Source organism: Haliaeetus albicilla, chromosome 19 (assembly GCF_947461875.1).
Source record: "Haliaeetus albicilla chromosome 19, bHalAlb1.1, whole genome shotgun sequence".
In the NCBI taxonomy this organism is placed as follows: Eukaryota; Metazoa; Chordata; class Aves; order Accipitriformes; family Accipitridae; genus Haliaeetus; species Haliaeetus albicilla.
Window position 1 is genome coordinate 12,469,532 of NC_091501.1, and position 26,615 is coordinate 12,496,146.

At 38.5% G+C, this 26,615-nt stretch overlaps 1 protein-coding gene across 12 annotated transcripts in view; it reads left to right on the forward strand.

The window, feature by feature from the left end:
* The window catches only part of WNK1 (WNK lysine deficient protein kinase 1), a 107,349-nt gene that overhangs the window by 42,348 nt on the left and 38,386 nt on the right, over positions 1-26,615 (forward strand). For 11 of the 12 annotated variants that reach the window (XM_069807670.1, XM_069807673.1, XM_069807672.1 and 8 more), the window contains exons 4-8: positions 1,877-2,034; positions 19,107-19,195; positions 20,606-20,825; positions 21,049-21,385; positions 22,488-22,675. In XM_069807670.1, the coding sequence (XP_069663771.1) occupies positions 1,877-2,034; positions 19,107-19,195; positions 20,606-20,825; positions 21,049-21,385; positions 22,488-22,675 (992 nt within the window). Of the gene's footprint in view, positions 1-1,876; positions 2,035-19,106; positions 19,196-20,605; positions 20,826-21,048; positions 21,386-22,487; positions 22,676-22,776; positions 26,032-26,615 lie in introns of those variants that run through there. The other variant, XM_069807682.1, reaches the window with a different exon arrangement.

Consider the following 26,615-nt stretch of genomic DNA (forward strand, 5'->3'; position numbering starts at 1 on the left):
TTTTGATACCTGTATATTATCATTAAGCATTTTGGAATATAGATTCATTGCCCTGCCCAACAGTTTAGTGCAACATTGTTGATAAAACCACTCTTGACTACATATAAATCTCAGCTTTAATATGATGCTTCTTCACGAACTGTACAAGTACATTTTGGTGACCAAACAACATTTTAATATTTAGTGTAGCATTAATTATACAGCCAATTTTTTTTGATTGTCACCAGGGGTTAATATTAAATCTCTTATACTTTGTGAGTAATCAGAAACTAAGGTATATCAAAGAAAGTCAATATATTTATATTATGTCACAGTCAGACTGTGAAATAATGCCTTACTTGGGGAGTCTATAGAATGTGGATTTGTGTAAGTTAGGAGGATACATTGGGGCAGTATTGCCTTATATTGGCTCTGTTCTTGTGTATCCACTAATAACCTTTTTCAGAAATTGATTTGATGGAACTAGTATAGTCTTTCTTGTGAATTTGTGAAAGAACTGGTTTTATCAGCTCTGTTTTTACAGTTGGGTAAATAGGCTGCAGGGAATGAAGTTGCTCTCACTCTCAGTATTTAGAGCTTGCTAAAATGCAGTATTACTCAACAGTCCTATACTACATTCCTAGATGGGATCAATGGTGTATACCTGTAAACTGTCTTGCAAGCTGTCGCTGAAATATTTCCTGCTTCTTAACCAGGTCAAAGTATTAATAGGAAAGAAAAGTATACAATGTCAAAAAGAAATTATTTTCTTAAAGCATTTCATAAGCATTATTTTCTTAAGTCTTATCCTCAAATTTATCATTGGAAAATGATCACTTCATATCTAGCTATCTGTTAACGGTTAACCTTTGGATAAACGACTGCAATCACATTCTCTTGTTTTGGTTTAGTGTGGTGAAAACAAGCAATGTGGCTATAGAACGATCTGTAAACTGTCTCGAATCTGGTGTCTGCAGGAAATAATTCTGTGCTTAAATTTACAAAAAGCAAACTTGCATCTCTGGCTTAAAGTAAATCTGATCATACAGTGCAGTCCCTTGGCTTACAGAGGGGACACCGTGATGCTTCACTGGGCAATAATTTTCTGCACACTATTTAAATGGGACTTGTTGAATCTCACACTCTATGCCTGTAACTCAATCTCTCTGTATTTCTGAGTATTTTTGACTGTAGGATGTCCCTCACTAATGCCTGTATCTGCAGTAGGCCTATAAATATACTGCAGGTGGGAAGGTAAGTATATGAAGAAAAGGGCTCTGGTGAGTGGCCTTTGCAGAAAATTACTTTTTATCCTTTTTTCATGAAGATTTATATTTGTAACAACAGAGTTTTTCATTGCAAGGCCTTTCCCGAACCATTCTACTTCAAAAAGTAGACAGAGAGCACCAGGTCAGAGACTAGCTGTGGGCTCTTACCAGTACTACCTCTTTTGCAGCAGAGGGCAGTCAGGTAATTTTTGAAACAAGTTTTAATGTGCCTCCTTTCTTACAGGGAGAAAAGGTAAGTGTCTTAACTCTCCTTAGTATTTGGTTTGTAGCCTATGGCTAGTCTACAGTTTTCCCCTCTTCTTATACCCTTCCCTCCGTTTGACTCCAGCCTGATCCAGTCTGTTTTGATACTTATATTAACTAACACGCATAAACCAGGAATTGCATCTGTCCTTTCATGCCATTCTTACTCCATAAGGCCTTGCAATGGAAGACTCACGAAATATGTTGATGCAACAGAGTGACTAAGGGTTTCCTCCCTCTTCTTTTTGCCTCCACTTTCTCTTGTCTCACAGGTCTGCCCATCTGCTTCCTCCTGCGGTGAGTAACGCCAGCAGCCTCTGCTCGCTTTGAGACATTTAGAGTCTGAATCGTTCTTTTAATTTAAGGTACCCCAGAGTTCATGGCCCCCGAGATGTATGAGGAGAAATATGATGAATCCGTTGATGTATATGCTTTTGGGATGTGTATGCTAGAGATGGCTACGTCTGAGTATCCTTATTCCGAGTGCCAAAATGCTGCGCAGATCTACCGTCGAGTGACCAGTGTAAGTCCCTCCCCACTACTGATTCTGAAGCTACTACTATTAGCAGTAAAGGAGTACAGCTGGGTAGCATGGTATTGTGCAAGTGTGTGTGGAAAAAGAGAAGCTGACAAGAGGTTTTTAGGGTATGGGCGGAAAGGTATAGGATGGTTCAACTTGTCAGTCAGAAGCCTGTAAAATATGTGAATGGAAAGAAAATTTCGCATGTGTTCATACTTTTCCTTCAGTATATAAGAAAGTATTCCATAGGGTTTAAAAAAAAAACCAAATCAAAACGAAGCAACAAAACACATTAGAATAATAACAGATTATTTTCTAAGCCACTGGGGGGTTGGTGGAAATATTTCAGTCTTGAAGATTAGCTGATAACTTTGTTCTCTGAAATGAAGCTGGGTCACAAATTCGGAGCACTTTGGCTTAGCTGCCTGCCAAGGCAAATCATAAATTGTTACCTAGAGTGAATTTAATAGTTTACTGATTTCCAGATGGCCCTTAGCTACTGTGTGTCAGGTGCACTTCTTACCATTATGCAGTAGAAATACTTGATAAATGGCAGCAAGGTATTCCACCCTGAAAAGTGCTGGTAAGTGTAGTGGTGGTGATGGAGGCATTGTGAGTGAAACCAAGTAAGGCTGAGAAGGCAAGCAAGAGATTTGAGTTTGCCCATCTGACTAGACTAAGTGGAACCTACAGACCTTGAATGTAGGAAGCAGAACTGTAGTGCTAGAAATGTTCAGAATGGTTGTGGCTAGATTTACTTTGTGATCTTTAAAACAGTGTTGTGAAGACTATACCAGTGCAGTAGAACAAACCGCACATGTTCAACCCTGTGATCTAAGCATTCAGAAAGAATAGAGAGGTGGCCACTGGGGGAAGTAAAAACTTGCACTGGATTCCTCAGAATACCTGTGCAGATGTGCAAAGGGTGGAAAGAAAACTTACCTCTTTTTCCGATCTGTAGACAAATTAATTCCTTTTAATCTTTTTGTGCATATTATCTTGGAGGAGTTGAGGATTTAATAAACAATTTGCTTAGCTTTGGAAAAATAAAATGCTCTCTTATTCCTGATGTCTCACACTATAAACGGCAGGTATAATTATTGACATACAGATGTGGAAGGAAGGGTCTTCATGTCAGAAGTAATGAATTCTGAAGGAAGGCTTGGTGAAATAAAAGACTATCCCTTGTTGGAAGGGGAATATTGGAGAGGCACAGGACGAGGAAGAAAGAAGGGATAAATGGCCGTTTTGGGTTTTTTGAACAGATGTTAGAGTAAGTTTTTATAGAGATATAGGCAGAGTCTTTTTTTTTTTTTTTTTTTGCATGTTGGTGGACTTATCTGTAATTTTCTAAATAGAGGAAAAACAAGGGTAAACTCTAGCCTTTACTCTGCTTACAGCATAATCTGATCTGCAAGCTGTTTGGATCAGTGAAAGAAAACTTAAGTATCTTACCAAAACAGTCTTAGTGGTGCCTTTTGGTATGCTTATGTATGTGTCTTGGCTAGAGCAAAAGGAGCATAATTTGGATGGGCATTTTTTCTCAGAACAGACACTTGATGTAACTGCCCTGCCCATTCCTTAAAAAGTGCTAGGAACAGGGCTGTGGTATGAATCAGCTTTTGAGATAGTCTCAGGCTTGGAAATCCCCAGGTCTTAGAGAGCTGTCTTTTCCCTGGTCTGTGAAGTACTTCGGAAAGCCTTGTATAGGGGCTGGTAGCAGATGAACTTATCTAGAGACTTAGGAAGGTTCAACTTACCGCTTGTTTATTGTGCTTGATGCTTTTTCTCCCCATTGTTTTTGGCTGACTGTTGAACTTCTAAGTGGATGAGAAACACTGGTAATTTTTTGGTTTGTCCAACACTACCACCTACTCTGCTGCTGATGGTTCACAGATTGAATTTAATTGTTGAACTTTTTTTCCTGCTGTTTCATCTACTGCTTGAGAGCTCTAAAATGTACTTTGATATGGAATCAAGGAAATCTTGTTTTCTTTCAGAAGGAGCAGAGGACAGGAAGGTAAATAAAATGAAGTGTACATTTATCTGCTTCTAGGCAGAAAATGAAAGGCTGTGTGCTTCGGTATATTTCAGTTTGTTTATTTCATTGTAATTGCAAAGCAAGGGTTTTTTTTTAAAAAAAACAAAAACCAAAACAAAAAACCAAAAAACCCCAACCAAAACAACCACAAACAAAACTTGAATAACTTTTAAGGAAGGCTTTCAATGAAGAAAAGGCAGTATTAACTGGAAATAAAGCACAAACCTGTCTTAATGGAGAATTCAGTGTTTCTTCTATAATGTGGAAAGCAGAACTGTGTTATGAAAGTGAAATAAAATACTCTTCGTATTTTTACCACTCTGTGAAAGCTCTGTGAACCAATGTGATAGAGCCATATGGTTTTCTGCCCTTGTCCTTTGCTTCTTGTTAAAGAAAATAAGATATTCTTTCATTTCAAAAGAGACTTCAGAAGTTTAGACAATGTTTGCAGTTGTGGGTGAGGGGTGAACCAGTTGAGAAATTCAGTACTTAAAAGGACAGTGCATGAACCATCAATAGCAGAGCAGAGTCAGAAAGCTTCCTGTGTAGGTGACTCCAACAGTACTTACCAACACATTTTCTTCTAATGTATGTTGGAAGGTGAACGGGGTTTGTGGAAGACGTTTAGCATTTCCGTTTCAACCTCTTGGTTTGCTACTTTCCTAGGCATGTTTAGGAATATTTTGAGGTAGCAGCTGTATTCCTGCTGTGCCTTAAATGAAAGGATTATTTTATCTAGATGCATACACAGAGCCAGAGAGAAAGACAATAATACTGGTCTGCTATTGACAGTCATGAAAGATCATGCCATGCGGGAGCTTAAAAACCACTGAAACCCCAAAGGCAATAAGATCAAAATGTGTAGCCACTCAGTGCAGGTGATACATATTTAAATTAATTGATTTCCCTCACTCCCTTTGCAGTAACTATTAGAGTTGCCCCATTAGCTTAAATCCGTGCTATTGCTTAGGACAGAAGCCTTTAAAACGTGTCTTAATGCCCAGGGTGTCTTTTCAGGACCACACTTGGTATTACCACCTAACATTATTTTCTCCCATTTTGGCTGTGCCTTGGTCTCTCTTAGGTTGGCCTTCACCTGCCCTGTGTTTTGACCTTACACATTTTGTGATAAGGATTGCTCTAACTGATGCCCTGATCCTGCAGCGTTGGGTTGGGGCATTTGCCAGGATTGCTCAGAGTACTCTGTTATGTGTTCTACCTCTTCTGTTTAGGGTCTTCCCTCATGGTTGGAAGCAGTTTTCCGATTAAATGATACAGTTAGGTAAGCAAAGATCTAGATATCAGATCTAAAGGCTGAATTTCTTCCTAGAGATGAGACATTTTTTGGCCCAGGCAGTTATTGTTGCTTCACCTCTTGGATGATAGCACTGCTGCATGAGTCTGCTGTTTGCAAGATGCTTGTCTATATTGTCTACATTATCTCACTGGGAAGTTCCAGTTTTTCCTTAAAGCAGTGCTGGGGTAAAGTTCCCAAATTTTCTCTGATCCAAGAAATAGAAATGCAATTAGATTGGTTTTCTGGCTCACTTCAACTGGAAGAATACTTCTTTCAATAGAATAATCTGGGTAAATGTCTGACTTAAAAAAACAATGGTCTACAATTTGTAGGGCTCAAGGTGTTATGCTGAACTTTGTTTTATGGTTTTGGTGAGGAAGTCAGCAGGAGTTTGACACACAGTATTGACCTCTGTTTGTACTTGCATCCTCTAGCATACTCAGTCCAGACCCTTTCACTAGCAGTTTCTTCAGAAAGGAAAATTGGGATCTGCATGTCTTGTCACTCAAGCATAAAGGAACCTACCCTTCCACTTTGTTTTCTTTAAATCATAATGCTGCAATTTTGTCTCAAAACGCCCTGTTTTTCTTCATTGAGGCTATCCTCTGTTCTTTGGAAATGGTTCAAAATAAATTAGTAGTTAGCGCTTAAAGAAATTGCAACTCCTGAGATTTTTACCTTTTTGGGGGGGTGGGTGGGTGTGGGGAAATCTCCTCTGAGGCTTAAGCAGCATGTCTCTTCAGCTGGGACTGAATGTATCCAGTGGGCACTTATTGCTGCCTAGTTGGCCTGGGAAAAAAACATCTAAGCCTGTAATTAGTTGAAAATAAGCTGCACTATTAAGGTAATCTTGCCTGCTCCTGTGATTTATTTTTTTTGTCCTTTGCTTTCTTGTGCAGACACAACTGTCTGCGAGATATACTACTAGATTAAGGAATGGGTCGCCTCTTTTTCTTTTTTTTCAATTTTGTACCATAGCAAAGCAGTGCAGACAGTTCCAATACAAAATGTAATCAAGATACTTAATTCTGCTACATACTCACTTGCACAAAAAAGGAGTGTAAGATCTTGATAAAATTCAGGAAGGTTTCCCTGTCTGACTTCATTCCTCTCTGGAGACTGGTATTCTTTTTTGTTGACCTGTTCCATGCATATTTCAATTAAACAATTTGTTACAGGAGATATTTGAAGTGGGCTACATGTGCATTTAAATGAAAACAGAGATATTTATAGAACAGACATCTTGAGTATGATTTCTTAATTTAGTCTGTTTGTGAAGCAATGCAGTGAAGGTATAACTAAGAGCAGTAGTTTCAGCTGCTTTGTCTCGGCCTCAGGTTAGACGGATGTAACCCATGCAGTTGCCTCAAAAGCTAGCTTGTTTTTTTCTTGCTCATGTTGCACTCTACCACTCACAGATGTAGTATAGACCTTGATTACTTCTACACTGTATTTCTTTCAAGCTTTCTTTTTGCAGCACAGAGATTATTTTTATGAGCATGTAAAGGTACTGATTACTCAATCTCTAACACTTGGATGTCCCAAGTCTTAAATTTTCTAGGTGATTGACTAGTCCCAAGACTAGTAAAAGACAATTAATGAGTTTATTACGCAGATTTGTCTCATTCTTGCGTATCTACCACTAACATAAAAATCCAAACATTTTCATTGCAAAAAAGTTAACACCACCCTCAGTTTCAAATGTACTAATCAGCTGAGTAGGAGCAGAAAACTCCCTTTTCTCTTTTGCCCCCTCCCATCATATAAACTTACCTTTTAAGTTCTCCTGATGGACTTGTGCTCTATACTTAATTTTCTCCACGGTTACTTTGACAAAGTGAAGTTTTGCACTTGTCCTTGCTTTCACCGAACGTCCAGTCTCTTCTCTGTAAACAAATGTCTGCCTTCTGAGCTGGCCTTGAGATGAGAAGGAAATAAAAAAAAAAAAAATTCTGCATTTTGACTTTAAAAAAAAAAAAAAAAGTTGTTGTATTGAAATGTTCCACAGAGTGGGCACGTTTTTCTTCTCTGTTCTACAGAGCTTAAAAAAAGGCCCAAGGGAACAAGGTACATAATGAGTAACCTGACCAGGCAGTGTCTAACTGGTTTAAAAATCCTTAATTTCCCTAACTGGTGGGAACTGAAGCTCACTGGTTATAGTGAAGGTCATTCTCTTGGCTGGAAATGAGTCAGTTACAAAGTGCTGCAGTTTGATCAACTGAGTGAAATTAATCTCTTCTTTAGTGTCTTAAAAGTTAGGCATCATAATTCTCTAGACTAGTCAACTACTTCATTTTTACTAGAGGTGCAATGGGCAAAGTATCCCAGCTCTTTCTTATTTCTTCTTCCTGAGGGGTCCTAGGCAGCAAAAATAAATGCTTAACCCTTAGACTTACAATTAATTTTACTTGCAGTGCTTAATGAATGTTGATGAATGTCCTCTTTTGCTTTCTGGAAGCAATGTGTGACTTTTTTTAGGCATACATAAAACTCGGTTTCTTTACCTTGAATAACTTGGTTTCTTGGCCTGGTTCAGGTAGATACAGACACACTCCTCCTATCAAGTTTTAAAGTGGAAAAAACATTGGAAAAAAATCAATGGAAAAGTAGGGGGAGGTAACCTTCAAACAGAGCAAGTAGTCTTTTGTTAAAGTAGATACTGAAAGGCCATAAACCTTCAACCAAGCACAGGAAATAGATTAATTGTGAGAAAGGGCAAACTCTTCTAACTGTATTTGTTGAAAGAAGAAACTTCAGGTACTTAAGTATCAAATGGAAAAAAATTGCACATCAGATGCAATTCCTCTGCATCACACTGAATGGACTAAAGATTACTTAAGCTTCTATCATGTGCATCTTGTAGCTGTTCAACTCACTTGTGAGCATTTTGCTGGAATGTCTTTAAGAGTGAAGAATCTTCCTGGGTGGAGGTTCAGTCACTGACTCATGAATTCAGAAATATATAGACTTAAAAATGGAAGATGGGAATTCAAGGTTTTGAAGCATTAATATCTTAAGAAGCTTTATGTGTTAAATTAGAAGTCCTGTTTAAGAAATTACATTGATCTAAGTAAGGAAAAGCAGGGATCAGCTTAAACACTGAGATAAAACATGCTATATGGTTTGCACAGCCAGGACAGATGATATCTGAAGTTGGAAGGAAAAAGGCTCATTCAACTGAATTCCTTTCTAAAAGTAGCTCACTTTTACAAGTTGATCTTAGAGGCATTTGTACTATTCAGCATCAAAAGCTTCTCGATTACAGCTAGAACTGTTTTGTCAATATTGGTGTTGTAAAACAAACTTGGTTTGAAGTGAAAGGAGGTATTTCTTATTTATCTTACTGCTGAGTCTGGAATGTGTCTGTTAGCAGTTTTGAATTGGATATGATTTCAAAATGATTAGGAATTAAAAGGAGGGGAGGGGTGTGAGCTTCAGTTGAGTTGCATAAAATCAAGATCTAATGTATTTTTAAAATCTGAAATTCTAAAATTTGGTTGTATTGCAGTTTCCAAATGTGTTTTTTAGAAACCTAAGTAAGTTCACAGAATAGTGAGTAAACAATGTATGTTTAAAAATTAAAAAAGTTCATTATCTGTTAAGGATCAGGCCTCTTAAAACTGTGATACCAAATCTATTTAGCTCTTACATTAACTGAGTTTAATTTAACTTAACAAGAGATGGGAAGGTGGCTCTTCTTAGGAACAGGGAGGTGGTGAGTGTTTTTAAAATGCCTGGCTTTGCAGCGTGATGAGAACCATTAATGAATCGCTGAAGTATTACTGTGGGGAGACCGATAGCTCAATGTTATTTTGTCAGTATAGTGCTGCTAGTCAAAAATACTGACACTAAGAATGCATGGGTTACAATTTCTTGTCCTGCCAACTGTACTGCTATAGTTGCACAGGGGTAGGAATGGGGTAAGTCCGGGAAAGTTTTAGTCTTGTGGAAGCTCACAGGGGTGTTGAGCAACAATAAGTTATTTTGAGATTATTATGTGATTCATAAGCCAGAACTCCACCAGAATTTTACATAAACCCTTTATAGTTATCTCCAGGTTACTCAGAGCTATTGCCAGAGTAGCCAGTGATGTGGGGTACGTATGCCTGTTTGAATGCTTTTGCTTGTTCCTGTATTAAAAGAGTGGAAGTCACCAAAGTTGAATGTGATTTTGTAGATACAGTTTATTCCCCAAAATAGAGACACACAACATGCTAAAATGTATATATAAGAAACTCTGTTGCTTATTGTGCATAATGTTTCTATGCTAAAGAGAAAAAAGGCTGTTGCTTCTCTGTCCAGTATAAGTATTTAGAAGCTTCCTAACACTATGAGCTTGTGACTCTGTTTTAAGGTAAACTTCTTTGAGATATATTTCTACCTTACCATTACCACTATCATAAAGTTCTCTGCATAGCAGGGATACTTTTTAAGACCACCCTCTGAAACTGTTGAATCTTCTGGTACACAAATAGATGTCCTTCACTCCTATTAGAATAGGTCATAAAATAAGAGACGATGACTTTTGGTGCATTGTCTGAATTGTGCACTATTTTTGGTGTTTGCAACATTATCCTAGGCCTTTTAGTAGGTATCTTCTTCGAAGGGCTTGTTCTGGTACCAAATGTGTTTTGTGGCCTGTGTTGGATCATTCTTTTAAATTCAGTTCAAAGTCTCCTGGAACTAATCTGTGGCTTTTACATTACTGTTGCTGTACTTGAATTTAAAAATGAGTACTAGATGATGTTTTTCTATTGGAATGGTAGCTGATTAAAGCAGAGAATGCAACTAATATAATTTGATTTTTCAAAAATGTATTTTCCATACTGAAAATAGAAGAAAGACACTTTTAGTATTGTGTCACTGTGGCATTTCTAAATTTATAGCACTGAAATGTGTGTCTAGGCATGTCTGTATTTTTTTGAAAGCCATTTCTAAGCTGAAGTCCCAGTAAAGCAAAGGGTCATTCAGCTAGCTCAAAATGTTCACCACTGCATATTCTTGTTCGGATGATAAAGGCAACATCCCTGCTTCCAAGTGTGAGGTTAAAGAACTGCGCACGATAGATTAAACTGATCTTACCTTTACACTCTTGTGCAAAATAAAAACTGAAAAGTTAGCGCCCAGTCTACTTGTCCAATCAGACTTTACTGTTTCAGAAGAACTTCTGTCCTCATACTGTGTGTTTCTAAACAAGGCCCTTTTCACTGTTATATGCACCAATATCCTAATTGTTTGCCAACGATACACTAAGGAACTGTGTCCTGCCTTGTAGTTATAAAATCTCCTGTTCTAGAGTTCGAGTAATTTCTTCTATTCATTAGAATTGCTGCAGTTACCATAGGTGCTATGATTAATTAATCTACTTTTTAACTAAAACCATCTGCTTAGCTAGTCATAAGGGCTTCAGATTCTTAGGACTTTTGAAATAGGTTGATATTTTTATTTACCTGGAGGTGCTGAAGTACTTAAAATGCCTTGTGTGCTGGGCTAGATAATTAGTCAGTGGGGTAGTTGTAGGGCATGGTGTATACTCAGCAGTAGTGCATAGCGTAAGTTGCACTTCAGTATTATCACAAATACAGTAGTTTTTTGCTTTGTTACAGCCTTTTACTTGAGAGTGCTGGAAAGGATCGCAGCCAACGGTTTCTAGGAAGAGTTATGACTAGTTCTTGTTCAACCTTAATTGTGTGGAAACAAAGCAACAGAACTGTAGCCTACTATATTGGTCTTGTAAGGCTTTTAATGCTGTAAATTCTCTGGCTCTAATAAGTAAAAATACAGTATGGAAACACCGGCAAAGAAGTTGGTTAAGCAGGCAATGTAGTGTCCTGTGGCTCCTGGGCTTGGATATCAGTTGTAGAATACAGATGTGGAGCTGATAGCGAGCAGCGATGGCTAGTCAAATGAGGAGTCTGTTTTATTCTTTTCACCAAAGATTATCTCATACAAATGACTAGCTGCCTCTTTTAAGCAACCTCACAAACTAGGAATAAGCAGTTAGTATGGGTGTGTCAATCAAAATACAAATATACTTTGTGTGTAACAACTTTAATCATGTGTGTTTGGGAATTTTTTTTTTTACTGTTGTGACTGGCCTCTTGTTTTTTATTAATGCCTCAGAAATTGTTTGAGAGTAGGTGGTAAATTGAGGAGGAAAAGAGTTTCTAAATTGTGGCCAGTCAGGTTGCAGCAAGCAGGCCTGTATAAATACAATAGTGCCTCTATTGTCTTTACAATGTGTTTGTGAAGTCTGGGCATACATGGTTATCTGTTGCAAGTCATGAAGACAGCTGGTCTGGAGAAATTTAAGAAATATGGGACTTAGATTACTTACCTTCATCGCAGAGGGTGAAGACCAACTGGTTAAGCTATTTCAGTGACATAGAGCTCTCGAATAGCTGAGATATGAATCTTTATCTGGATGATGGCAGATCAGTCAAGCTCAAAATGTGCAATCATTTTTGATCATAAGAGAACTAGGCCTGTTCTAGTCTAAATAGTGCCTCATGAGCTAACTAGCTTATTGGAAGCTTTCATCTGCTCCTACTGCTTGTATTGCAGTAATGCTATTTACTCTGTTAGAATACTGATCTGGTGCAGAGCTTATTCTGCAGGATCTACTGATTTAATTCTTGGCAGAATTATCAATTGTCCAGAATTAATTGCTATGAAAATACTGAAATCAGAGAAGCTAAATTTTCACTTCTGTTAAATGCATTCCATTGTTTTAAATTTTTTCCCCTGCAGTCTCAATTACTCTACCTTGCTTTTTAACAAGAACAATAAAATCTATCTTCTGTAGGCAACCCATATCTCTTTTGAACTAAGTAGATCTTAAGCTGAAGTCTTCCTTTTCACAGTAGGTATTCGATTGGACTGGGATGAGAGCTATCACATAGTTTTAGGTGTACCCTGTGTGAAATAGGGAAAGAACTAAATCTGAAAGATTGTCTCTAGAACAGACAACAGGATTAAGATGAAGGATTAGAGGAAAAGGTGGTGAAATGGTTAAACATGTTGGTTTTGAGGGCTGGGTAAGTAACTAATAGCAGGTGGTGAAATTTAGAAGATCATGGGGTAAACCAATTTAAATGCCATATATACCATTGCCTGGAGGCTTCTTTGAGACTATGGGGAAGGAGGTAGGATCATTGGCTTGTTTTCCACTGGAATCATATGCTCTGTCTAAATTCCTGGAATTAATGGTTTGTGGCAGCCTGGGACTGGCTCAAACTAGAATGGTAATAACTTAGCAAAAAGAAAATATAGAGACTTTAATTACTTTGTTTGTGTGATTTGACTTTGCTGCTGATTCTGTTAGCCTCTGCAACATTAGAACATTTTGTCTGAGATTAATCAGTTACGGTAGAATTCCTTTTAAGCTTTGTAGTTATAGCACCTTTGAAAAGAGCCAAGCAAGAATTGTGATTAGACTGGGACAGGTAGACTGTGTTTGTTAAAAGCTGAAACATTTAATGTTCTTTGCAGGTCATGCAGTGTACCCCAGAAAAGTGTGGCCTTTATTAGGTATGCAAAATGTTTGATTTTTATTCCAGTGGAGTAGATTTGCTTTGACTGCAGAGTGTCTGTTTGGTTTGAGTTCAACTGTAACAACAAAAAAATTTATAAGCAATGGGAAGCAAAATTCCAACATGCTGTATTCATGATACCAGTAAGCACTGTTAAAACGGAGATGATAATCAACAGCTTTAGCAGTTGATTTTTGGGAGGTTATAAAATGTCTAGCTAAGCAGTTGGGAGGCCAATCAACATAGCAGGATCTTTAATGATCCCTTTTCCCTTGACCCCTCTGAAGTTCCACAGCAGCTGGTGGAGAGAGTTTCTAAAATGCTCAGTAAAGGATCAAAAAGTGTTGTTATACTATACAACGACAATGTTGCAAAAACAACAACACTGGTATAATTGTGGTATACTTGAGGAACTAAGTATGCTATTTTGGGGTGAAAAGTGATCTTGATAATCTGAAGTTGAATTTTATCACAGTTTATCATCACTAGATGGTCAAAATCCATTTGCTCACTTCACACTTCAAAATAGCGCATGCGATCTTTCTTAGCATTGCTTCTCGTGTCCTTCCAAAAAAACCACAAAAGCCCTGAAGCTGTGGACAACTCATTTTATTAGTAAACAAATTTTACAATGGCTGTTTGAAACTAGATACTGGGGGGGGCGGGGAGAGATGTCAGACTTAAGGTTTAGGTTTGGACTCTAGCAAGAGTTATTACAAAATATAACTCTGTGGATTATTTGTGTGCATGTGCCGTAAAACAAGCAACTAGTGCGCTTTCTGACTTTGTCCAACAGTTCGAAAATCACCCTCAAATCCTTATTCCCTTACATTAAGCACCCAGTAAAAGGAAAGCAGACTATGTTGCCAATGGTAGCAGAATGTGATTGTCAGGAAGGAGGGAGGTGGAATATATTATATTATCCTAGTACTGACTTGTGTTTTGTTAGGATTAAATTGTAGTCAGCTGTATATATACTTCTGTAGCTTCATGGAAAGAAGAGGAGAAAGAGCAGCTGCCTTCATCCCCCCTGTACAAAACTAGTGCCAGCAACCCTGGGTCAGAACAATATGCTGACTGACCTGTTCCCCTCTGTTTAACAGTGTCCTTCTGCAACAGCAGGAATGAACTGGGTGATGATCCTACACGCAGTCTTAAACTACTGCAGAAAACCTGGGTGGAGAATAGGCAGAGCAGCCAAGTGGGGGGGGGCGGGGACATGCAGGAAGTAAAGGATCCCTGCGCTGCCTCTTCTTCCTCCTCCTTACAGCTAGCTGGGCAGGCAGAAAAGGACATGCTTACCTCTTGCTTACATTGATTCTTTCTATTCAGCATTTGAGTGGCAAAAGCAGATACTAAGCTCAAATCTCTGCAGCCTCATGTACTGGACTTCGAGAAGTACAAGAGGTGTCAAACAGAAAACAATGCTCCCTTTGAACTTTGATGTCTGCTTTCCTTCCGCTGTGCGTTAAGTCCACTGCCTAGTGGATTCCCATCGGAAACTAGCACCTAACTAACTCTTTGGTGTGTGTGGCTCTCTCTTCCTGATGGATTTTACAAAAAGAGAGCTCTGTTCCGTGTTTGTAATTGTTAATTCCCACTGCTGCTGCTCTCACAAGGATTGTGCTAAAGAGGTAAGTAAGAATTTCAGCTCTGTAAAGTGTGTGTGTAGTCACAGGAAAGGATTTTGGGGGCAAATCAGAATTCTTGACAAATCTGCTGAACTGCTTTACGTTTGCATAGCTTGGGTCTTCAGCTTTTAAACTTGACTGTACTTTTTTCTCTGTAAATTTTAAATGTAGATTAAACTCCTGAATGGCAAGGCTGAAACACTTATTGCTTCTGCTATTTTCTACCTGTGTTGTTATTCCAAATCTAACTTTTTTTAAATTTAGGACTGCTGAGGGTATGTAACACTTCCTCTGTCTTCGTTTTGGTTTGGTGTGAAAGTTATACAGCACTGATTTTATCTTCTGTTACGAAGTAAATGATATTTTCAGTATCTCTTGCATTAGAACCAGATGCTAAACCGCTGATCCCGTAATGTAGTGATCTAACTAATGCAAAATACTATATGTTTCTACGCAAAAATTGTGAAGAGGAGTTCTGGGTAGCTTATACTTTGGTGTTTAAAGTATCTTGAAAATCTAGTGGTTTTAAGAGTACCTAACTTGCCTTTAATGGACCAAATAACTATATGAATGTGGATGTTGAATTTTGGAACACACTTTTTTTGCCTGATTAAAATCTGATAAAATCACAAACTTTACCACATCTAAGATAAGTGAAACATGAAATCTCTCCTCATGCCTAACATGAAGACTGTAAGTATTTAGTTTTGCATCAGTTGCGCTTTGTGCTACCTACATATATGCCTATATTTTAGAGGTGCTCTCAAAAAGTAAGTGTTCAGTGGGTTTTGTTTTAAGCTGACAATTCTTTCAAAAGAAGCAGTTCTGCCCTTTTTAGCTATTGTGCTATCACTTCCCTCGTGTAAGCCTGAGAGTGCAGCAGTGTAGGGAACCAGACTGGGGAGCTTCATGTCACTAGAAACTGCTGCAGGCTTTTTTGTTTGGATTTGTTTCAAGTCTGATAAACACTGATCTGGTTCATTATGCATCTGTATAAGTGTGTGTGCTGGCAGAAGGGAGGAAATGACATGGGTGTAGGAATCGGAGATGGCGAATAGGAGGCTGTTGCTTTCAGCAGCACTGCCAGTTTATGCTATTTTAGATGGTAGCTTGAGCAAATGTTGATGACTTCCATGAGTGCCTGTTATACCTGTCTGCACTTTTTTTTTTTCCCTCTGCAAGAGTTCTTCCTTCTATTTCTTTAGCAAACTGAGAAAAAATGCTAGGGGGATTCGGGTGTTTAGTTCTTATTAAACTGACACTGGGGAATAGGACTAGTGGATTAAAAGATTTGAGTTGTCCTGTGATTCTTCTAAGGAGTTTGGGGACCAGGAGAGGCATATAAGAACGTGACCATCTTGCAGTATATGTGGTGAAACCCAGGAAATGCTGAATGGCTTAGTATGTACTTGAGTGCCTTTGGGTTGAGGAACTAATGAATGTATGCTTGGCTGCACAGCTCATGTGCTTTTAGGGACACATCAAGGTTATGTCTTTGCAGGGCCTGGCCTCCCTTTGGTTTCTCTGTGATGGCAGATTAAGGTCTATAGGCAGCTCTGGGTAGAAGAGGGTTCACTGATTTATTGATTTTTATCATTCATAGTATCTTCTGCCTTGTTACATAAAATAGTTCGACACTTCTGTAGTGCTTGGAGGAGGAAAAAAAAATGTTTTTAAAAGCTGACAGTAGTTAAGTGACCTGAACTTCAGTGCAAGGGGTGTTTGGCCAGCACTGTATACTAGGCTTAGGCAACCTTTCTCATGGACTGTGGAACAAACTGAGAAATAGGTAGCTGCTTCAACACAGAATCCTCTGTTGGTTTTAGGCTCTAGTGTGAGGTTCTCCCAGATTTTCTGAGGAGCAGTTAGGAACATAGAAGCTATGCTGGAGGAGGCTGGCAGGAGCTTCTCTTTTTAACTGAACTCTTGGTTTGAAATTCACAAAATGGTGTATTGTAAAATGGCCCTCATGGAAGGGCCTGAAGATTTTTGACAGGTATTTTAATCTCTTTCAGGGTAGAGAAACACAGTGTAGCAGACTGATTCACTGATTTTAGCTTTACCTTTTCAGGCTTTGTGCAGGAGCAGAGCATGTGGTAAAATAGTTAACAAGAAAACTCATGCTCTGGCTTTGTTATGTTAATATGTTAAGTTGTTTTACCTTAGCTTTAGTTTTTCTGAAATGAGATTGTCACAGATCTGACATCTTCCTTCTGCTGCCACGGTGTAAATGAACATGCATGCAGGCTGCTGCTATGTCTGGGGCTTGCAGCTATTTAGGAGACTTAGATGCGTTAAACTTTTGCAAATTTAGATACAAATATGTACAATAAGCAGTTTAATTCTAACTATTGCATAGGTTATGTATGTATGTGTATATAGGAGAGCATTTAATTATGTACAGAAACATCTATCTCTACATATATGAACCTGATGTCCTTGCGACCATTTTAAGCTTGGTCATAGTTAAAAGGTGGGTGTCTCTGACTAGCCTGCTATATGAGCAGAGAGACATGTAAACAGGTACTTGATGCCAGTAGTAAACACTAGAACTAGTTTTATAAATCCCTATGGGAGTGTAGGGCTCTGCTCCTGCTAGGAAGCTGATATGACCTGGTTACAGTATTAAACTTACCCATCCAAACTTCAGTCTGGTGTCTTATCAGCTGAGGCATTGATCTCCAAAAGTCTTAATGTTCAGTGAGGCTTTAAAAAGCATTAAGCTAATGTTCACTGACAGACTGTGTTTTGGGGCTTATTCTAGTCACAATATACTCTTCAGTTCTGTGAATGTCAATTACTAGAATTTCATAAGAGCAAATTTTAGAGCAAAGAAATAAATAACCAGAATGCTGTTGTAACAAGTTTTTATAAAGTGAAAAACTGTCTTTCTATAGTTTTTGTTTGTTTGTTTTCTTTTTGGTTTTGGGGTTGTTTTTTCCTTTGAAAAATTCCAGATCCAGCAACTTTGTAAAACAAAGTAACAAATAGCACTGTTGTCCACTGAAAGACTGGACTGTTGTGCTTCTCCCAGTTTTGTGTTTGCATCTGTTAAAGTTGATGTTGACTGTGCCCTCTCCTGGAAGAGTGCAGTAGAGAATATTTTAGGTAGTGAACATAAGTCAATAATATACTGCCATGTCTGGCCAAGGGGAAGAAAAGAAGAATCTAAATGTAGACGAGAATCATTATCGTAAGTCTCCCATGTTCAGTTAAATGAAGGTCTGTAGTTGCAAAGGCTCTGGTTCAGAGTCTTAAACCTTTCCATTTCAAGACTTGTTTGGGGCTGATGATAGAGGAAGGGGGAAGGGTCATGTCTTGATGTCCCCATTGGGTGAGCAGCAGTATCATATAGGATATTGGGAGAAGTACTCACTGGTTAGGATATTAATTATGATGCTTATAATACTACTTCATTTATGTCTTTATTTCAGATTCTAGAGTTTTCACTTTTTGTTTAGTTGTGATTTACTAGTGACACAGGGTCAGATGTATCAAGTGTATGATTTCAGGATTGTTCTGCTTGAAAACATGGACTCTTCATATGACAGAACTTGAACAGGATGTATTCATCCTCTCTTATTCTGCTGTCTTAAATACAGAGTTTGCAGCTAAAAGCTGAATAAAGTAAAATTGAATGCCAGATTTTGCTGTTGTAGACAACTGTCCCTGAAATAGAGCTTCTGGCCATGATTAAGTGATGAAGTTTGGCGCTCTGCCTGCAATGTTTTGCAGAATTCCCAGATGGTCATATCTCATGGCTTATTTGCTTTACTGATTTGAGTAGCTGATCATACTTAGATTTTGTTTTGCTCTTCCTGTAATGGCTTTAGCATGTATTGGAGAAAGAATTGCCGTGTGTTGTTGAAGGTCTGTATTGCTAAGCTCATTTTCCTCAACTCACAACAGCAGTGATGCAGGAGTGTGGTTTGAGTATAGTAGATCTTCTGGGGAGAGCTAAGATACAGGGAAGTCTTTTTTTTTAAAATTTCCTCTTTTTTTCCTCTCTCTTTTTTTTTTTTTTTTTAAATTTTTATTTTTAAAAAAAACCCCAAACATTGGACAAGTTACTTAATGATCCAGTCAGATCATTCTGGGCTAATGTTTTTCCTGTAAAATCAATCTATGTCAAAATTACTTCATATAAAGGCATGTTGGAGACATTTTGGGAAGCACCAGAATCCTTTGAAGGCTGTTAAATTAACCATGTGGGTTTGTGCACTAGTGTTACGTAGGAAACGTTTCCTTCCATTCTCAGTCCAGTTTGCATACTTGTCTCTAACCAGCATAACTTCCATGGAAACTAGACAGTTCTCCTATCTTAACTGAGAACCTAAATGCCAAAACCTTCTGTTACGGAAGTGTAGCTGAGAAATAGTGGGGGAAAAAAAAGCTTGCAAAAGTCACTGACAAACAGATGAACAATAAGGTTGGGGTCAGATTTCTCTATAATTTGCACTAGTGGGGAATTCAGGCCAGTTATCTATTGAGTAAAAATAGTTGGTCTGTAAACACAATCAAAACTTATATCAAGTGGGCTTTCCAGTTTCTCTGTTGTTACTTGTATGTTCCAGGGTGTCAAGCCAGCCAGCTTTGATAAAGTAGCAATCCCTGAAGTGAAGGAGATTATTGAGGGATGCATTCGGCAAAACAAAGGCGAAAGGTAAGTACTTTCTTTTCACATAGAGACACTACTTGCTGTCTGAGTCTCTTTGCTATCTGAGTCTCTTATCTGTGATGATACCAGATCCAGTTAGTTCCTGGGGTCTTCTGTGTTCTGATGAGAGTTGGGAAGCCAGTATTACTTCTGCAGCTTCTATTCTTTGGTAGATTCTTATTCAATGACTGTTTTGGAGAAGTAACAGTGTCAAGAAAAGGGCAAATGCTATAGTAACCATCCATGTGCGTTTATTCAGAAATTCTACTGTTTTAATAAAAACTTTGACCTAGTCAGCAAAATAGTGGAGGACATCCTTCCGGGTTCCCAGGTATTTGCATTGTTTGGTTGGTTTGTTATTCTGTAATCCTTTGTTTTTCCTGTCCCTTTGATTTTGTCAGCATTTTATGGCTGATTATTTTGAGGGCTCTTATTTTTTAAATTCTTGCTGTTCATTTTCATCCACATTTTCTGCAAGATGACTTCTACTTGAAGTGACTAACTTATACCATTATATACCCCACCATTTGTGGGGTTTGTTTTGTTTTCTGCTTTTACACAGTTGTTGCTTACTGAATGTCTGATTTGAGAATGCTTCAGCCTTTGCCCCTCCTCTAGCCTCCTGCTATTCTGTTCAGAGCTAGTTTTGTCAGTTTATGGATATTTATTCATCCCCTTCTATTAACTCAAAGTTTTATATCTGATGGCATTGCTATGTATTTTTAATCCCTGTTCTTTTTCTTAGTTTTAAACAATTTCCTATTTTTTCCTTACTGTAAGTTAGTTCTGTGGCTGCACATCACTTATTTCTTGCCATTTAGTTTAAGCGGTTAACTTTTAGACTACTACTGTTAACGCTGTGTGTGTATGAACATAGATCTTTTTTGTACCTTCAAGACAAAGCTTCTAATTGGGTCAAACAGAATGCAAGTTGAAGTGGTTCAAAATAGTATAAAATATGAAAAGAATAACGTGGTGCTTATCTAGTGCTGAATTTACTAGATGAGGCTCTTGATAGGATCTTGAAATAGACTGAAATACATACTTGTTACTGTACTGATTTGAGGACTAAGGGTTGTGTGTTGGATCTTAATGTTCAGTAAAACCAAACTGTTTCTTCAAGGTTTCTTTTTATTTTAGTTAATGTATATCCTCTTCAGTTGGCTTAAATCTGTTGGTACTGCCGCTGACCAATGTGTGATTTTGTTTTTGTTTTTGTACATCTGTATTATTGCATTTTGTTTCTCCACCATGCTTTTAAATAGAAATTTGAATGATGGGCTGTCACATAATTCATGGGAGAAGCGTGAAATGTAGAGAATAAATGTGGGGGATCATCAGGCAAGTATATTCCTTAATATTTTATGAAAACCTAGTAACTGTATGTGCTTTCTACATTCTTCCCCAATATACTAGATATGCTATTAAGGACCTTTTGAATCATGCTTTCTTCCAAGAAGAGACTGGAGTACGGGTAGAACTAGCAGAGGAAGATGATGGAGAAAAAATTGCCATTAAACTCTGGCTGCGAATTGAAGACATCAAAAAACTCAAGGGCAAATATAAAGATAATGAGGCAATAGAGTTTTCCTTTGACTTGGAGAGAGATGTCCCAGAGGATGTGGCACAGGAAATGGTAAGTGTTGGTGGTCTTACAAAGCATTGGAAGTATTGGTGTTCTTTGACAGTGAAATGTAGTCTGTCAGCCTCTGCCTTTGCTGTTGTTACTGTCTAGAAATAAAACAGCTTCAGAAGTCTGTGAATGAGAAGTTAGTGCCAGAGAGTGGTAGCTTATATTGTAGCACTACAACAGTGGCTGTCTATGACAGTCTGAATTCTGTGAATATATCCTCCTTCAGGTGGAATCTGGCTATGTCTGTGAAGGGGATCACAAGACAATGGCGAAAGCTATCAAGGACAGGGTATCTTTGATAAAGCGAAAGCGAGAGCAGCGTCAGTTGGTGCGAGAAGAACAGGAGAAGAAGCTTCAGGAAGAAGGTAGTCAGAAGCAGCAGCTGGAGCAACAGCAACCATCAAGTGCTTCCCATGCAGGGTCAAAGCATCCCCTATCTGTCACTGGTACTGCTCCTGTCCCCACTACTTCAGCATCGGTTTCTACACAAGTGGAACCTGAAGAACCAGAAGCTGATCAACACCAACAACTGCAGTTCCAGCAACCCAGTATATCTATTCTTTGTAAGTGTGTTGGTTTATTTAGGAGCTCTTGCACTTACACAGTTCCCCCCCTTAAGAGTCTTAAACTTTTGGTGGGTATACCAGTAAATATCTTAAGATGTTGCTGTCTGCTATTGCTGTCTGCTGAAGAACATTGGCCCACTAGAAAGCACAGCAAAGTAAGATGTGTTCCTGTGCTTTAGCTGAGCCAGGTCTTGGCACAATTCACAGTCCCAGTGTCAGCACAAAGTCATTTTACTTTGTTTGAAGTTAATACACCAAATGAACCTGGGCACCTGAAGCATGAACACATATCCTAGTTTTTGCTGCCTTCCTATAGGGACAGTATATTCTGGCCCTGCAGAAGGCTGTATACTCTTGCACTAGTGCGCAGTTAGAGCTATTAGAAACACTTATTTGAATCCCTGTTAACTTACATTTAAGGTGGAAATGAGATTAATGTACAAGCAGTTCTGCTCATAATTTGCTTTCTGAAAAAAAGGTTTCATTTTCTGTTTTACATACTATACATGAAAAGATGAATTAACACTCCTAACTTTTCCTCTTCTGCCATCCCAACATTCGAATCAGTATTTGAATAATGATGGTAGATGAGAACTTCCATATTAGAATGGTGAAGTTAGAAAGCAAATTACTGTCTGCTCTGTAGGTAATAGGGATTTTAAATTCACTACTATTCCTACATCAGGTGCATCTGCCAGCCAGCACAACAGACCTGTTTTATATATCTGTGTAAAATTAAATAAAAATAATAATTAAACCCCCCTGAAAGATCATTCATAACAATGTGGAATTTAAGTTTCTATTTCTGGTCTAGCCTTTTATAGGAAGCATAGTTTACTATTAAGTATCTTTGTAAAGAACTACTGAAATTACTGATTTCTTCAGAGGTTAGGGGAAGACATATTGGTAAGGATGCTGTATTGAGGAAGAAAAAAAATGTATTTTTAAACTAGCTTAAATATTACAAAACATAATATGCTAAGGTCCATGTAACATGTCACAAACATCAATCCAATATTTGATTGATTATAATATCTTTGAAGTTATGAATCCACACTGCAGTTCTTGAAACACAGATTTTTATCTTTAACTTCTGCAGCTGATGGGACAGTTGACAGTGGCCAGGGGTCATCTGTTTATACTGAATCATGTGTGAGCAGTCAACAGACTGTGTCATATGGTTCCCAGCATGACCAGTCAATCTCAACACCTGCAGTACAGGGATATGGAGCTTCAGTTGGCCAAGTGCAGTCACAGCAGCATGGAGGATATCAGCCACCTGCAGCGGTAAGCCAGAATTTACAGTATGGCAAATGCATGGAATTACTTGATTTTGTATTTCTCTTGAAAGGTGAGAGAAAAGTCTGCCAGGCAATCTTCCATGTATGTTTTGTTTTGCATGTGATACAAATCCCACGTGGGAGTAGTTAATGGGCTATTTTTGCGAGGTGACTGAGTCTAGGGGGGGGACTAAAATATGCAAGGGCATATTTGTCTTTAAAGCTTTTATTTTATATCTTGAGTGCACTTAAGCAGAATGATGGGTTAGGTTTTTTTTATGGATGGAAGTAACATCCTCAGAACAAGACTATATTATGGAAGTAAGCATTTAATCTCACTCGGGAAGGTGGTGTATGTATGTATATATGAAGTTACTAGGGATCAAGCTGTTGGTTTGATTTGAAGAAGGGATTAGAATAATTTGAGCTACTGTATAAGTATGAAATTGCTGTGTGTGTTCTGTGAGGCTTTGATTACAGATTCTGCAGGTAAGATTTTTTTTAACTGTTATAGAATGCTGCATGTGAGAACTCCAGACTGAAAAGACCCCACACCCTTGTTCCCAATTTTATTTCTAGCTTGTGTTGATTTGCTCATCAGTTGCCATGCGTATTCCTTTTCCCTGGAAAGTCTGCACTGGGCACAAATACTTTTCGTACTATGTTCATTTGTGTTGCCCTTTTATTTTGGTATGTTTTTTTCCTTGGTATGTTTTTAGATCCGAGTATGAGAGTATGCAGAAATCTATTCTAACTCTGGAGTAGAACTCTGCTACTGTTAATATTGTCTTCAGTGGTTCCCTTGTCACTTGTTCTTTACACAAATAAAAATCTGAGCCTGAGGCAGAGACATTATGGTATAATGTAGTAATACCATAAGGGAGAAGATGTGACACTTAAGACCGAGGGTCCTCACTTTTTTTGGTGCCTGTGGATGTAGGCTTTTATTACAGAATGTTGGTGTTACTAGCTTTTTGGAAAACGTGCTGGTTTCACTCACAAGCAAAGCGTCTCCATCTTTTTCAAAGACACTTAACTCGAAGCACGTGGTACTGCTAGTCCTTGATCAAATGAGCTTTTAATCCCTCTAAATAAGCTCTTGCTCTGGGTAAGCCATATTTTGATGTGTGGGCATATATTGGACCAGAAGCCATTTCACTGTCTTGGGATGGCTAGCTTCCATGTTGAAAGATGATAATCTTTTGAGAGGTGACGGGAGAACAAGCATATGATAGACGTATAGTTAAGCTGCTTAGTTCACTGCTAAAATGTGCTCATGCTCTAGGACGACGACAGTGGTACCAGGAGGTTGACAGAGTGGAGTAGAACAGAATGGCAAGTCAAAATGATACTGGCAACTGGAGAAATGGCCTTAAAAAGAAATAGAATGCAGTTTAATCAGGGCAAGAACAAAGTTCATGCTTAAACAGGAATTATCACCTACACAAGTACAGGATGAACAACAACTGACTAGGCAGCAATTCTGCCAAAAAAAAAAAAAAGTCAGGGATTACATTGGACCACAGGCTGGACATGGTCAAAAACATCATGCTGTTGTGAAAAAGGCAAACTTTATATGAAATAGTTCTTCTGCTCTTGGCCATTGGTAAGTCTATCCCCGGACACCCTGCTTGAGTGAATTTGAGGGTGAATTGGGAGAGAATTCAGAGGAGAGTGACAACCCCCCCCCCCCCCCCCCCCCCGAAATAAAGAAAACAAGGTTTATGTGAGAAGACTGAAATGGTTAAGCTGAGCCTATGAAAGATAAGCTTGAAGAGAGAGAAAGCTGTAAAGGCTGCTGTAAAATAGGAGGAGGTTAATCAGACCACAGCATTGTAGTCAGATAGAATAAGAAATAATATGCCTAAATTGCAGCATGGAATTACTGTTTGGGAAGGTTTTGTTTTTTTTTTTTTAACCAACAAGGACAGTTAAGTACTGCAGTCCCCATCACTGGAGATGTTTCTTAACAGTTTAGATAAATTAGAGTCAGGCGTAACATATATAACTAGTCCTGCCTTGGAACTGATGAAGATTTTGGGTAAAATATTTATTTAACCCTTTGAGTTCCCTTAGGCCTCTCCCATTTTTTTTGAGCAGTCTGACATCAGAAATCTTTAAAATCAGATCTCCACTGGATATCTTGAGGTTTTTTCCCCTGGAGGTCTGTATTTGATTTTAGTTATTTTAAGAAACTGTGGATTACATCCATAAGAGGCATATACCATTAAGAGAAGGGAAACTTGCAGTTGAAGACTGCATCTTTTAAACATCATCTTTCTATTCACTTAAAAAAACCCCACACAACAAAACACACCACACCAAAAAAGCAACAACAAAAAAACCCCAACCAAAAATGCCCCACCCCAAAACCTAATTCTGATTCTTCCAGTTTGGTTGGATTTTGACCTATGGCCTTCTGGATTGAGGCAAGATTACAAAATCCTGATGCTTTTATTGGCCCAGCATCTGGAAAATGCTTGTCTAAGACTAATTTTACTGAATTTTCCACACATTAAACCAACTTTTTTCTACAACTCATGTTGTAGAATGTGTAATGTTTAAATTTTTGTGGTAATATTTTAGTTAATAAAGAGCCAGCTGCATACAGTTAGTCCACTTAATTCAGGCAGGGAGGTGCCCAAGCAGAGAGACTGGGTGAGGTGATATGTGTAAACACACATCCACTCACTAAACTAAGAATGAATATTTGAAAGCTCATCAGTATCTGTTTAGGTTTTTTTAATTTGTCAGACTACCAGATGCTGAGAGTACACACAGTATGAGCTGCATCAGTGGCCCCAGAGAAAATATTCTCTCCTGTCTGTTCTGCCCTCCACATGCTTCTTGTAAGGGTATTAGGGAACTTCCCACGCTGCTCAGTAACCTAAGGCAAGCTTGGGTCCTCAGAGGTGCTCATAACCTGTTCCCAGTGTGTGTTGGCATTCATTCAACATTCTCATATCTTCTTGCTCGCATATTAGTCAGTATTGGGCACCTCATTGTATGTCTGCATTTCTTTTCTACCTCATTATAGTTTTTGCTGGTTTTGTTATTCATTTTTTTTTAAGTGTTCAATTCTTAACTTTTGTTTTCCTCCTTTAGCCTCAACGTGGTCGTAGCATGTCAGTTTGTGTCCCCCACCTTCCTGCTCTTCCCTCTATGTCCTGCATCCCTCTCAGTGCTCCTTGCACCCCACCACCAGCGTTGTCTGCACCTCTTTCTCCTTTCTACCTTCGGACTGTCCCTGAAGAAACCTTTGCAGAAAAGCTTTCTAAAGCCCTGGAAAGTGTCCTGCCCATGCACTCTGCCTCTCCACGCAAGCATCGACGCTCCAGCCTGCCCTCCCTCTCTGTCAGTCCTGTATGTGTTACCATTTGCCTCCTGGCACAGTAAGATAAGTTATCATTAAATACATCCTGGGCTTTGGGCATTTTTAAAATGAGAAAATGAGAAATGAAGAGGTGATTCCTTATACTGTGCTGCTGGAATGTTGATTTTTTTTCTTTTTTTTTTTTGGAAGCAGTACACTTAAACATTATCAAACAGTAGCTGACTTTTTTTTTTTATTATAGTATAAATGTAAATTACCCAGTTGTACCACAGAAGGTAAGGGGAAGACTAGTCCTTATCCCCTTAAGTCAGAAGACCAGCTTTTTATTTTCCGGCTTCTAAGCAAGTATTGAATGTTAAGTAAGCTCCGCACAAAACAACCAGCTTTTAAAGCTTGGTTGCTGTGGCTAGTTATTCTAAAAGCTTCGGCTAGCTGTGCTAGTGATACTAGAAATTCAGAGTATGAATACTTTTGAGGATTTTTCTGTAGGCTTTAATCGGAAATGCCACTTCAGCTGCTTTTTGATGGGAAGAAGCCATGGTTTCGTGTTTCTCAAAGTCAGATGTAAGATAGCTTGCAAGACAGGAGGTAGTGTCTTTTCAGTTTTGGGCTT